At 36.8% G+C, this 12211-nt stretch overlaps 1 protein-coding gene across 1 annotated transcript; it reads left to right on the top strand.

Annotated features, from left to right (window-relative positions):
* The first annotated feature begins 596 nt into the window (after window positions 1-596).
* On the top strand, window positions 597-11391 carry LOC133736592 (SCY1-like protein 2 A). Its single transcript, XM_062164132.1, has 14 exons — window positions 597-1352; window positions 2899-3003; window positions 3373-3480; window positions 4016-4198; window positions 4595-4721; window positions 5624-5685; window positions 5794-5880; window positions 6300-6386; window positions 6947-7060; window positions 7521-7649; window positions 8496-8558; window positions 9420-9581; window positions 9705-9823; window positions 10049-11391. The coding sequence occupies exons 1-14, from the start codon at window positions 864-866 to the stop codon at window positions 11007-11009; spliced, it is 2796 nt and encodes a 931-aa protein (XP_062020116.1). The 5' UTR covers window positions 597-863; the 3' UTR covers window positions 11010-11391.
* The last annotated feature ends 820 nt before the right edge of the window (window positions 11392-12211 follow it).

Here is a 12211-nt window from a genome sequence, read left to right as displayed (position 1 = left end):
AGGGGTGACCGGAGAGGCTCCCATGTTTTTGTTGTTCTGTCTGTTAGTTCGTTTCCTTTGCCTAGTTTCTGGAATGGACCTAGTTGGAAACTAACTTTCTTCATTTGATTGTACCTCTACTGGCCTATTAAGCTTTGCTGGGCCTTTGGGCTTGTCCCCTAATGAAGTTTATTCATTAACCAAAAAAAAAAGAGCAAAAATTTGAGGTGTAGAGAGTTTTTTCTCATGGTGAGAACCCAATAAGGCCTTGAGGCTTAAGCCCTGATTATCATACACAAACAACAAAGCATGTTCATGCAAGTGTGATCTGTTGGGCTATTCCATTAATGGGCTAATGGATTATGATCACAATTCTACTGCTAAAGCAGGACGTCTCAGACTTGACAGCGAAGCCCAAGTCTGATCCACCGACTATCCAAGTAAGCCGCCACGACTCATCACCAAACAATTAATCAGATCAAACCCAGAAAAGGAAAAATTACAAGAAAAGCCAACGGAAAACAGCACCAAACTGCACGGAGAGAGAATTAAAGACCAAAACTATATTTAAAATTCAACCCAAATTATTTAAATTAAAAAAATTAAAGAAGCCACACGAGCATTCTCAGAAAAAAAAAAAAAAAAAACGAAAGCCAGAGAAGAGAGACAAGAGTCACAGACAACTGGAGAGAAGGAACAAAAGCAAAGCACACGATGATCTGACCACAATTCCCTCCCTCCTCCTCCTTCTCTCTCTTCCTTATTCTCAATCTAAAACCCTAGAATTCCCTATACACCTCTATACAAACAAACACAGACACCAATTCTCTCCTTTACTATTCAATTTGTATCAAACACATTGCAATTCCCATTGAATCCAAAATATGTCTCTGAACATGAAGACCCTACAGCAAGCCCTGGCCAAGGCCGGCGCGGTGATCGAGAAGACGGTACAGACGACGGTCCAGGAAGTCGCCGGGCCCAGGCCTCTTCAGGACTACGAGCTCTTCGACCAGATCGGCTCCGCCGGACCCGCCCTGGTCTGGAAACTCTACTCCGCCAAGGCCGCGCGCGGAGGCCAACATCAGTATCCCACTGTCTGCGTCTGGGTGCTGGATAAGAAGGGTCTCTCGGAGGCGCGTGTGCGGGCCGGGCTGTCCAAGGCGGCGGAGGATGCTTTTTTGGATATCATTAGGGCCGATGCGGCGAGGCTGGTGCGGCTGAGGCACCCCGGGGTGGTGCACGTGGTGCAGGCTTTAGATGAGAACAAGAATGCCATGGCGATGGTGACGGAGCCGTTGTTTGCGTCTGTGGCCAATGCAGTTGGGAATGTGGAGAATATGGTCAAGGTTCCGAAGGAGCTTAAAGGAATGGTAGGTAGCTTTTCTACTATCGATTTTGCAAATGCCGGTTTATGTTTGTTGGAGTTTGAGTAGTTGTAATGTTAGTGAATAGGGAATGCGTGTGTGAATTTCGAAAGCTAGTTTGAATTCAGTTGCTTTAATGTGAATCAGTGAAACGCCTGTTTGAATCCGAATGGAGATGTGATTTAGAGAGTAATCATCTGAGTAAAATTAATAAATCGATGCTCAGTCTAATTTGATGCGATTTTGATTGCTGCCTTCTTTAGCAGTGTATGTTACTCAAGTGAAGCGAGTTCTTTGTTTGTTAGGAATTTAGAAATTCCTCTTTGAAGCTTCTTACTTTTTGCACTGGTGCATTCATATGCCATGGTGCTTCTAGGTAATTTAGGAGATTCCCACTGATGCACCATGGTATTATCTTATTTGGCTTGCAAATTTTGCTTGTAAAACTGTAATAATTTGTAGAGTTATGGCTGCATTCAGCAGAACTGAGTAAAATCTTTTTCCTGCTAATATTTCTGTTTTGAGGTTTTCTTTTTCCTCTTTGAATGAGATACCAACTGGGTTTTACAGGAGACACTGTTTGTCACACATTAGCATTTTTTTGGTATTATCACATGGTTAATGCAGTGTATAAAAAAGGTCATGAAGATTTTGTCATTTCGAGTTGTAGGACCTTAGAGTATTACTTGCACTGTATAAATGTATAGGCATCATAGATTGATTAAGTTATACAAGCAATATCTAGATTCTTATAAACTGCAATTGACCTATTCAATGGCCCATTGCCTTGTGATTAAGTGCTATTTTGTTTTAATTCTAACATTGAAGTATCTATGACACTCTAGGGACCATTCATAAAATTAACATCTTTCAGTGATGTTTATGCTTCACATCATTCATAGTTTAAATTTAACCCATACTTACCAACACCAAAAGGGATAATGTCATGATAAAAGAAGAAAATAGGTTTTGGAAAGAGAGAGAAGAAATAAATAAAAATACATGAAAATATTGCAAAGCAAATGAAGATTGAAGAATATTTATTCTAAGCTACAGATTTTATCTTCTTTACCTTCTTGTTTGAAGTCATGCCAAACATCTTCATTATTTCTTTTGGGATGGTTGATGTCTGCTAAATTGGGATGGTCGATGTCTGCTAAATATGTTGCACTTTTGTATGTTTGTTATTGCCCAGCTATTTGATGCTTAAGCTCCAACTTTTATAGTGTTTCTTTATCTTTTTCCCCTTGAAATGATTATTCACGAACAGTTGTACAAGTTGGCTGTTCATTTTGATGTTCAATATGCATATCATACTTGTCTTTGACAGAGAGAATTAAAGTGTTTTGAGCAATTTTAATATGATTGGGCTCATTACATTGAAATTAGTAAAGTAGAATTACAAATGAGGACTTATCCATCCGAGAAAAATATGCTGTAAAAGATATTCTTATATGAAACAGTTGAACTTTCATTCAATACTTAACTGTCATGTAATTTTTTTATTGAGCCTGTTGTATCCTAGTTGCTCAAAAAGATTCTTTCTTTCCAGGAAATGGGTTTGTTGGAAGTGAAGCATGGTTTGCTCCAGATAGCTGAGTCCTTGGACTTTCTCCATAACAATGCGCATCTTATTCATCGAGCTATATCACCCGAGGTGAAAACCTTTTACCTGTTTTTTTTTTTTTTCTTTTAAATTTTTTATATCACTTGTAAAATTCGTTGAAGTAAGCGTTGAGCAAGGTAGGCTCCATTTAGATATTACTCTTCTGTTTTGCCAGTTCTATTTAATAAACAAGGTGGGTTTTGCCTTGAGGTTCTCCCAACCCACCTATCATTGTTGTCTGACTATTGTGAAAACTGAAAAGATTTAATAAGGAAAATGTCATAACTGCAATTTTGTTACGTCATCTCTAATAATGTTTGATGATCTTTTCTTGTCATTTAAATCTTCGTGCTTGTTCTTCAAGTTGGAGGTTCTAGACATATAGACTATGTCAGTTAATGTGAATGCATATATGTGCAGAATGTGTTTATTACATCAAGTGGAGCTTGGAAGCTTGGTGGATTTGGTTTTGCAATCTCAACAGATCACGCCTCAGGCAATATGAATGTTCCGGAATTTCATTATGCAGTAAGTTAAGCCTTGATAGGATTTGTAAATAAACTATGTTATTCTATCTCACCTTTTCATTTTGACAATATTGTGAATTCATACTTTCTGTTTGGATTCAAGTTAGGTTTGGATCTCTTATACAGCATATAATTCATGATTTGCACTCAGTCATGTGCGGTTCTCTCTCATTGTTTTATTGATGATCCTGTGAATGTTTTATTTTTATTTATTATTTATTATTGATGAAAGAAGATAGATACAAAATTAAATCGGAGAAAACATTTATCCTTTTTATTTTTTTAATCTATGTAGTTTTGTAGTTGCTTTTGCTACAACTTTGAAATAGATATATCCTTGCATGCTGGTCTTCCTTACAAATGGTTAAGAGTTTTGGTCTATGCTTTTATGAGCTGTATGATGCTTCTTTATGCAATCAATGACTGCTTAGGTGTATTTGTGTTAAGCTTTGTTAGTTCCGTACAGAAGACGATTTCACATTTTTCTCTGTGAGCCATTGTAGCAACTATAGTATAAGTTGAAATTGATTGTGCAGGAGTATGATGTTGAGGACTCTGTACTTCCACTTCAGCCATCGCTGAATTACACTGCTCCTGAACTTGCTAGGAGTAAAGCATCTTCAGCCGGATGTTCTTCTGATATTTTCAGCTTTGGATGTCTTGCCTACCACTTGATTGCACGCAAACCTTTGTTTGACTGCCACAATAATGTCAAGATGGTACGCTTGATATCTATTCTTCTTTTCTGTACAAATGTTGCTATTGTAATTGGTATATGAAAGTACATATTGTTGTATTTTCATTGCTAGTTATTCTCATTCGTGATCCATGAATCATGACTTGTTCTTCTTCAAATGCCATAACTTTTACACATCGTGTACTTTGTTCTGGTTATGTTGGAAGTGCTATCAAAAGAGTCAAAAATGAACTGTCTAGCTTGTACTGTCTATTCCTTTTGGGAGGAATGACAGTGTTTATACCAGGATAGCAAGTCCTCTTCTGGCATGCTTGACTTCATTTCTACCCAAAAAAACCTCAACTGGATTGTTCTCTCAAATTTGATTCTTGATTTTGTGTATCTGCAATAATGCTCATTTGTGTGTTTGTTTCTGCAGTACATGAATACCTTAAGTTATTTATCTAGTGAAGCCTTCTCCTCTATTCCTCCTGAGTTAGTTCCTGACTTGCAAAGGATGATCTCTACAAATGAGTCTTTCAGGCCATCAGCAATTGATTTTACAGGTAATTATGTCAACCTTACTCTATTACATCTTCCTCAGTGGATTAGGGCAAACGTCCTCTTAAGAGAAAAATTTAGAGTAAAATAAAAGAAAGTGAAGTTTAAGATAAACAGAGGTAATATATGGTAAATCTCAAATTTGAATTATGAATGAGTATGCCAAAAGACGAGCCCAAGTAGTGAGGGAGGGTAGGGAATTGGGTTCGGATTAAGCTAGATCAGGGTTCGATTCCCCTTCAATGTAACAAAAACGAATTGAGTATGCCAGAAAGCCTATATAACCATGCACATGTAAAATATGATGGTACTAAATTGTAACCAAATTGTATGAAGTAAATGTGAATAGTAATCAAACCCTAAAGACTTTCAGAAACTACAGAATAAATCTAATAGGATAATTTCATTAAAAGGTTATACGACCTCGCAACAAGAAATGGTGTAATGTAAGATAGGATTAGAGAAAAAGAACATAGTAGAAGACTGGTGTTTATCATAATTGATCATTTTATTACCAATGTATGTTCTTATCCATGAACTAGTCATCTTCAAGTGTAAATTGTAAATATATTTTCAGAAAGCATGTTTCCTCTAAGCTATAAGAGTAGAACATTATTAAGTCATAATGTGCAATGCCATTGCCGTTTCACAAGCCCTGAGGCATTAATAAATTATCCACATTATGAAAATATCAGGTTTAGGAGTTCTGGTTTTGATGGCTTAATAACTAAAGACAGCTCTCTAAAATGTTAGACAATGCTTTCATGGATTGCAGAAACTGATGTAGTACTATGTCTTGAATTTTTTGGTTATGCTTGATTTATGCTGTGTTAGTGTTTTGTTACATCCAAGTGATCTTCTATTGCCGTTTGGCTCATAATTGTGTTAATAATATTACTTCTCGCAGGATCTCCATTTTTCCGGGATGACACTAGGTTGCGTGCTCTTCGTTTTCTCGACCACATGCTCGTATGCCTTTTCATTTAAACTTTATCATTGAAAAATATAAGGAAAAAAAAAATTGAAAGATTGACAATAATAGAAACTTTCTTGTTGATAAATCTTTCTAACTTGCAGGAAAGGGATAACATGCAGAAATCTGAGTTCCTAAAAGCATTGTCTGATATGTGGAAAGATTTTGATGCTCGTGTATTGCGCTATAAGGTTTGAGCTCTTTCTTGTTTGATCGAATGATGTGTGATTGAATTATGTAGTCTATTTTGACGGTATTAGATATTTTTGATATATGTTGATTTTTAAAATAAAAATTTCAACAACTTAATTAAAAATATGACCATGTTGTGATTTTTCGTTTTCTTTAAGAGATGAAAAATGAGAAAAAGCTCCACTTACTCCACTTACTGCATGTGTCTGATTACTTTCTCCAAGGAATGGAAACTAAATGAATTGCAGTAATGAGATAAGGGTAATTAGTTATAATGTTATAGTAATAGTCATTACTCATTAGTGTTATGTAATAATCACTGTTTCTGTTTCTAATTCTGTTGAGCTAAACATTTGAGTTATTAACTGTTTTTGCATACTTCAGTGATTGAACATTGTTTATATTATCTTTTGTCCAGGTACTGCCTCCTCTTTGTGCAGAACTGAGGAATTTGGTAATGCAACCGATGATTCTGCCTATGGTTCTCATGATTGCTGAGTCTCAGGTACTAGTTACTTCACCTTTGCACATGGAAATCAACAGCTAGTGTGCAAACAAGAGTATTATTTGTTGTTACAAATTTAATTTTAGCCTTGTAACTGATCATGCTTGTCAAAGACTGATTGTCTGATCACATAATTGTTCCAATAATAAAGACCTGTATCATCTGATGAATGTGGTCATTACACCTGATTTCTTCTCTCTAATTGTTTCCCATCTACACATAGCTCACATTCCACGTTTCCAATCCCATTTCTTCTTACAAACTTTCAATAATGACTATGGAGCTATGATGATGAAGTTCAGTAACTTGTTATTGCTGCTTATTCTCATTATGCAACATTATTTTAGAACTAGCGCGATAGTTAAGATATCATTAAGTATCAAGTCTAAAGTGTTCTCGTCCCCCCCCCCCCCCCCACACACACACACACACCACCAACCAACCAAATAATGTCATTAGACTTAAGCACAGCTTCAACTGATAGTGAATGGCTTTAACTTTCATAATCATTAGTTTTTTCAATAGGAATAAGTGAATTGATGTTTTAAAACTTATTGTAGGATAAAGATGATTTCGAGCTATCTACATTGCCAGCTCTTGTTCCTGTCCTGAGCACGGCTGTGGGTGACACATTGTTGCTGCTTTTGAAGCATACAGATCTCATAATCAACAAGGTAAGCGGGCATTTAGAATATCGGTTGCGTGTTTAGTAATTCAATACCTATGCTCTTGTTTGTGTACCCTTGCTGGTCAGTCCATGAAAATTGATTCTGATTATCAGGCATAGAAATGGATTTGGAGTCTACGCAACACAGCAGCTTGTCAGATTTTTTTTTTTTTTGGTCCTTCTTGAGCTTTTCAACCTAATAAGACATGTCAATGTTCATTTTCTCTTATGTGAAAGAATATATTTGCCTCTGCTCATCCCTCTTTCTTCCTAATGTAGTGAAGGAAGTTTAAAACTCAAGTGTTTGTCAAATTGAAGTATTCGTATATTTAGTGAAATTGCCTATGAATTTTAGTTATCCTGGCAGGTTGTAGAATGAAGTTGGACTACTACAGTACTAGTCTCTCAGTAATAGATGTTTTTACATTAATTTATTATCCTCTTATTCTGTGATGTTATAATTGCAGACTATTCCAGATCACTTGATATTACATGTCCTTCCCATGATTGTTCGAGCTTATGAAGAGAATGATGCCCGCATACAGGAGGAGGTTTTGAAAAGATCTGCTTCCCTTGCTAAGAAACTTGATCTTCAGGTGACTATGCATTGTCATTCTCTGTGTGCGTGTGTGTAATCATATGTATTTATCTATGTGTCAGCGGAAAACTTTAAATAAGGGATGGGGATTCCCATCAGAGGCCGACTGTATAAGTTTTTATTTTTGTCATTTGATTAGACGAGTTTGTCGAGTTGCTTTTGTGCAGGATATATTCTGACATTTGTAGTTTTAATATATATATATATATATCTTGTTAAAGAAACAGCTGCTGTGACAAAGATGCTATTACAAAGGAAATACAAGCAAATTAAAATATTAAAGTTATAAGTTATGAGTTGAGCTTGAGTTTGGTCTGACTTTGCAAGGGACTAGAGAGGTATAGTATAAGTGGGAGCCATTAGGAAAAGTGCAGTACCACTAGTTCCAAGTTATTTTTCTTTCTTCAGTGTAAGGCAGCACACTGCCCCACTTTTTGGACCCAAAGCCTGCCTAGGTGGGCTGATCCTAGAGGAAGACATAGATAGGAGGGAAGTCTTGTCCCAGCACTATAGAATGTCAACATAACTTTGAAGAAGATAAAGAAAGAAGTTGCTTGAGATGCTTTTACAAAGAATTTTTGCGTTATTCCAGGTTTAAGCCTTGTTAATCAGTAGTGGAACTTTATAGTGCCCATGTATGAGTTGTAGTTTTGGATTTTACTCCTTTTTTTTTGCAAGGATTAATCTAGTATGGTTCATTCTTAGATACAGAAATGTATTTAGTACATGAACAATGAGAAACAGGGATGTAACCATTTAGCAATTTTGAGGATATTTCGTGCGGATCTAACATATTTATGGAGGAGCTACTAATGTTTGTTGTCTTATATTTCATTCTTGCCAGCTAGTGAAACAAGTTATTTTGCCTCGCGTTCATGGCCTAGCTCTGAAAACAACCGTCGCTGCGGTATGTATAATATTTTATTTTAGCTTTTAATTTATTTTTATTTTTATTGTTATTATTTTTAATTTTTTTTTAATTTTTTGGTAAGTTCATTTTGTCTGTCCTGGTTTAATCCCATTTATTACACCTTCAGGACATTAATTACTTTGTGGTCGTTTTGCATTCCTGATCCTCCTAAATTATTGGAAATGACATTTCGGGTTGCTTGCCCCATCTTTCTAAAAATGTATTTAGTTCTTAAGTAAAATGTTGGATCGCTTTCTCTATCTGTTTGCAATTTCATCTTGTTCGTCCTGGTTTAACTGCATTTATTACATCTTAAGGACCTTAACTAGTTAGTTTTCATTTTGGATTCCTGATCCTAAAATATTGGAAATGATGTTTTGGGTTGTTTGCCCATCTATCTAGATATGTCCTTAGTTCTTGAATAAAATTTTGGATTGCTTTCTCTCTCTGTTCGTAAGTCCATGATACTTGTATTCTTTTCTCTGGCTTATCAATAGAGTTTGTGTTTTGTGCAAGGAAACAAAGTGTTTTTTAATTATTACATTTAAACTGTTCTGTAATGTTTTTCCCTTGATAAAGTTTCTTGTAACCGATATAGACGTCTTTATACATCAGCATGAACTGATAGAACTGCAGTCTATCTTTTGTATGAATTGAAGGGTATGCTGTGATACTATTTGTTATTAAGCTGTAAGATGTAATAGTAAAATGGGCTCAGCCAAGCTTATTGCTAGTAGTACCATGATAGTTGAAGATACGTCTTGAATATTTGGAAATATGTTATTTCTGTGGATTCTTTCTTTGTTTTAACCTAAATGCAAGTGTTGAACATGACATTAAATTTGCTTCTTTGGTCAGGTGAGAGTCAATGCTTTGCTTTGTTTAGGAGAACTGATTCACACACTTGATAAGCGTGCTATTCTAGATATTTTGCAAACAATTCAGCGATGTACAGCCGTTGACCGCTCTGCTCCTACTCTTATGTGTACTCTTGGCGTGTCAAACTCGATCCTTAAGAAGGTAAAAATTATCGATATTGATTCTGGTTGTGGAGTTGATTTGTGTATCCTTTGGTAGCTTCTACTCTGATGTTCTCATGTCAGATATTAGTACAACTTATTTTCCACAATTCATCATTTTCAGCATGGGGTAGAGTTTGTTGCAGAGCATGTCCTCCCAATAATCATACCACTTCTTACTGCCCAGCAATTAAATGTTCAGCAGTTTGCCAAGTATATGCTTTTTGTCAAGGATATTCTGAGGTATTACCTTGATGTGTTATGCTTCTCTTAGTGGGATTTTTTTTTTTCTCAATCTCTGCATTTCTACATCCTGACCAGAAAAGAAATTAAGGAAAAAAAGAATCTCTGCATGCCTACATGCATGCTCTGGTGAAATTCCTGAGTTTTTTTTTTTTTTTTTTCCAATTATTTTTCTAGTTTCTACTATGAATTATTGTACTCTTATATCCATTGTTTTTATCTCAGGAAGATAGAGGAAAAACGGGGGGTTACTGTGACGGATTCTGGAATCCCAGAGGTAAAGCCATCTTTATCTGCCAATGGGCTCCAGTCCCAAGTCCATTCCCAAGTCTCAAGTAACATAAGCGGAAATGTTTCCAGTGCTACAAATAGCCGTCCAGCGTGGGACGAAGAATGGGGTCCGATTAGAAAGCAGCCTTCCAATTCCCTCCAGAATTCTACAAATAGTGCTACCCCCAGTAATACCCTAATGGGTAATGAACCAATTCAATTAAGCTCCTCACAACCAAATTCATTCTTACAAGCTGCAGTATCGAGTCAGCAAACTGCCGCATCATGCCCCCCGGTTGATATTGAGTGGCCTCCTCGGGCACCATCTGGTGTAACCCCTCAGTTTGATGATGCTGAGAAGAAATCAAATGCAGGAGTGTCACCCACTTCAAGTTTTGATGACATTGATCCTTTTGCCAACTGGCCCCCACGGTCTAGTGGCTCAGTAGGTGGTTCTGGCCCTTCCAACAATGGGGCAATGGGATTTCCAACGAATAAATATGGTTCCAATTCACTCTCAAGTACATCAAATAGCATGAACTTGAAAAGCAATAGCAATAACAGTTGGACCTTCGACACCCAGAGTTCTATTGAGCAAATAAGACTGAATCAAGGCAATGCAACTTCCAATACTGGTAGTCTGGGTAACTCAGGTTTCAGCTCCCAGGATTCTCTTGGATATATGAAACAGAATCAGGCAATACCGGCTTCAAGTGCTTATACAAATAAAAATTCAGCCGATCTAGGATCAATATTTGCTTCTGCCAAGAATGACCAGACAGCACCTAGACTTGCTCCACCTCCTTCAACTACTGTGGGTCGAGGAAGAGGAAGAGGGAGGGGTGCTAGTTCAGTCTCTCGGTCCAGCCATGCCAAATCGTCAACTGAACAGCCTCCCCTTTTGGATCTACTATAAGTTTCTCATGCATGGTTGTACCTTCACTAATGTTGAAAAGCCCACAGCAAAAGATTTGCAAATGGCATTTGTAGAGTAGTCCTGCCATGCTGTGTGGAGAGTGGGGAGACTGGTTTTGTAAATGATTTTGGGATGCCATGTCTCATTCATAGCGAGGCAACTGCGGCAACAGCTCTGGAGGACGGCAAGGTTTGTTTTTTTCGATGACAGATGGCAAGGTTTGTTATGTAATTGTCTGTTGTGCTTGGCTTGTATTTTATTGTGATTGGCACCAAATTTTGCATAGTTTAATTCAATTCTTCTGGATAGTGTATTCTTAGTTGCAAGCCCATCGACAGTGACTGGGTTTCAAATTAATAAGAGATTGAAGTTGGCTAAATGATTGCAACTTTTGATTAAACAATATGAGCTGCTCAATGTTAGCTAGCAATGCTGTAATTTTATTAGATTGTTGAGCAATGATTCTAGTTATAGAAGGGTTGTGAGTTAGTACAATCTCGTATTCCATTGAAACTTTACCAAAGCTATCCACCACCTAAATCTCCATTGATCCTTGCGAAGCTGGAGATATTAATATTACTCAAGAACACATCAACCTTGTTACTACACAAATATTGGCCACCATGATGAAACGAGCGTCTGACCAATCCTTGATAAACCAGGACTCTTCCACATTATCTGCTGTTCCTGATTTAGATAGCTAGCTGGGTAACTGTGCTGTACCTATATCATCACTTCTATCAGATTAACAGAATCTGTTAGGTACTAGTTAGATAATCTTATTTTTTGGATAACAAGTTAGACAAGCTTATGTTGATATCAATTATCAGATGTTCTTGTAGAGTCTTAATTAGAGTCCTAAAAGGGACTTTTTGTCACACACTTCGTTGGGTTTTCAATAGCAATAAGCAGTAAATTTAGCACTGTTTTTATCCACTTCTATAAGCTGCTATCAAATGATGTAAATTTTAATATATGCTGCTCTTGAATTTTTTACCAAACACTTTTGGCTGTTTCACTTATTTGTTGAGCAGCTTTTTAAATAATTGAAGCCACCCAAACTAAGCCTAAGACTAAACGGCTAATTGTCGCACTTACGCATTTTATTACGTTTGTAATATCTCCCACCATGTCCTCTACGGATCTCCATTCCTTATGAATATTGTTGGTTGGCACACGTCATGCCCATACTCAATAGTCGA

Source organism: Rosa rugosa, chromosome 3 (assembly GCF_958449725.1).
Source record: "Rosa rugosa chromosome 3, drRosRugo1.1, whole genome shotgun sequence".
NCBI lineage: Eukaryota > Viridiplantae > Streptophyta > Magnoliopsida > Rosales > Rosaceae > Rosa > Rosa rugosa.
This window is presented reverse-complemented; position numbering and strand designations above follow the sequence as displayed.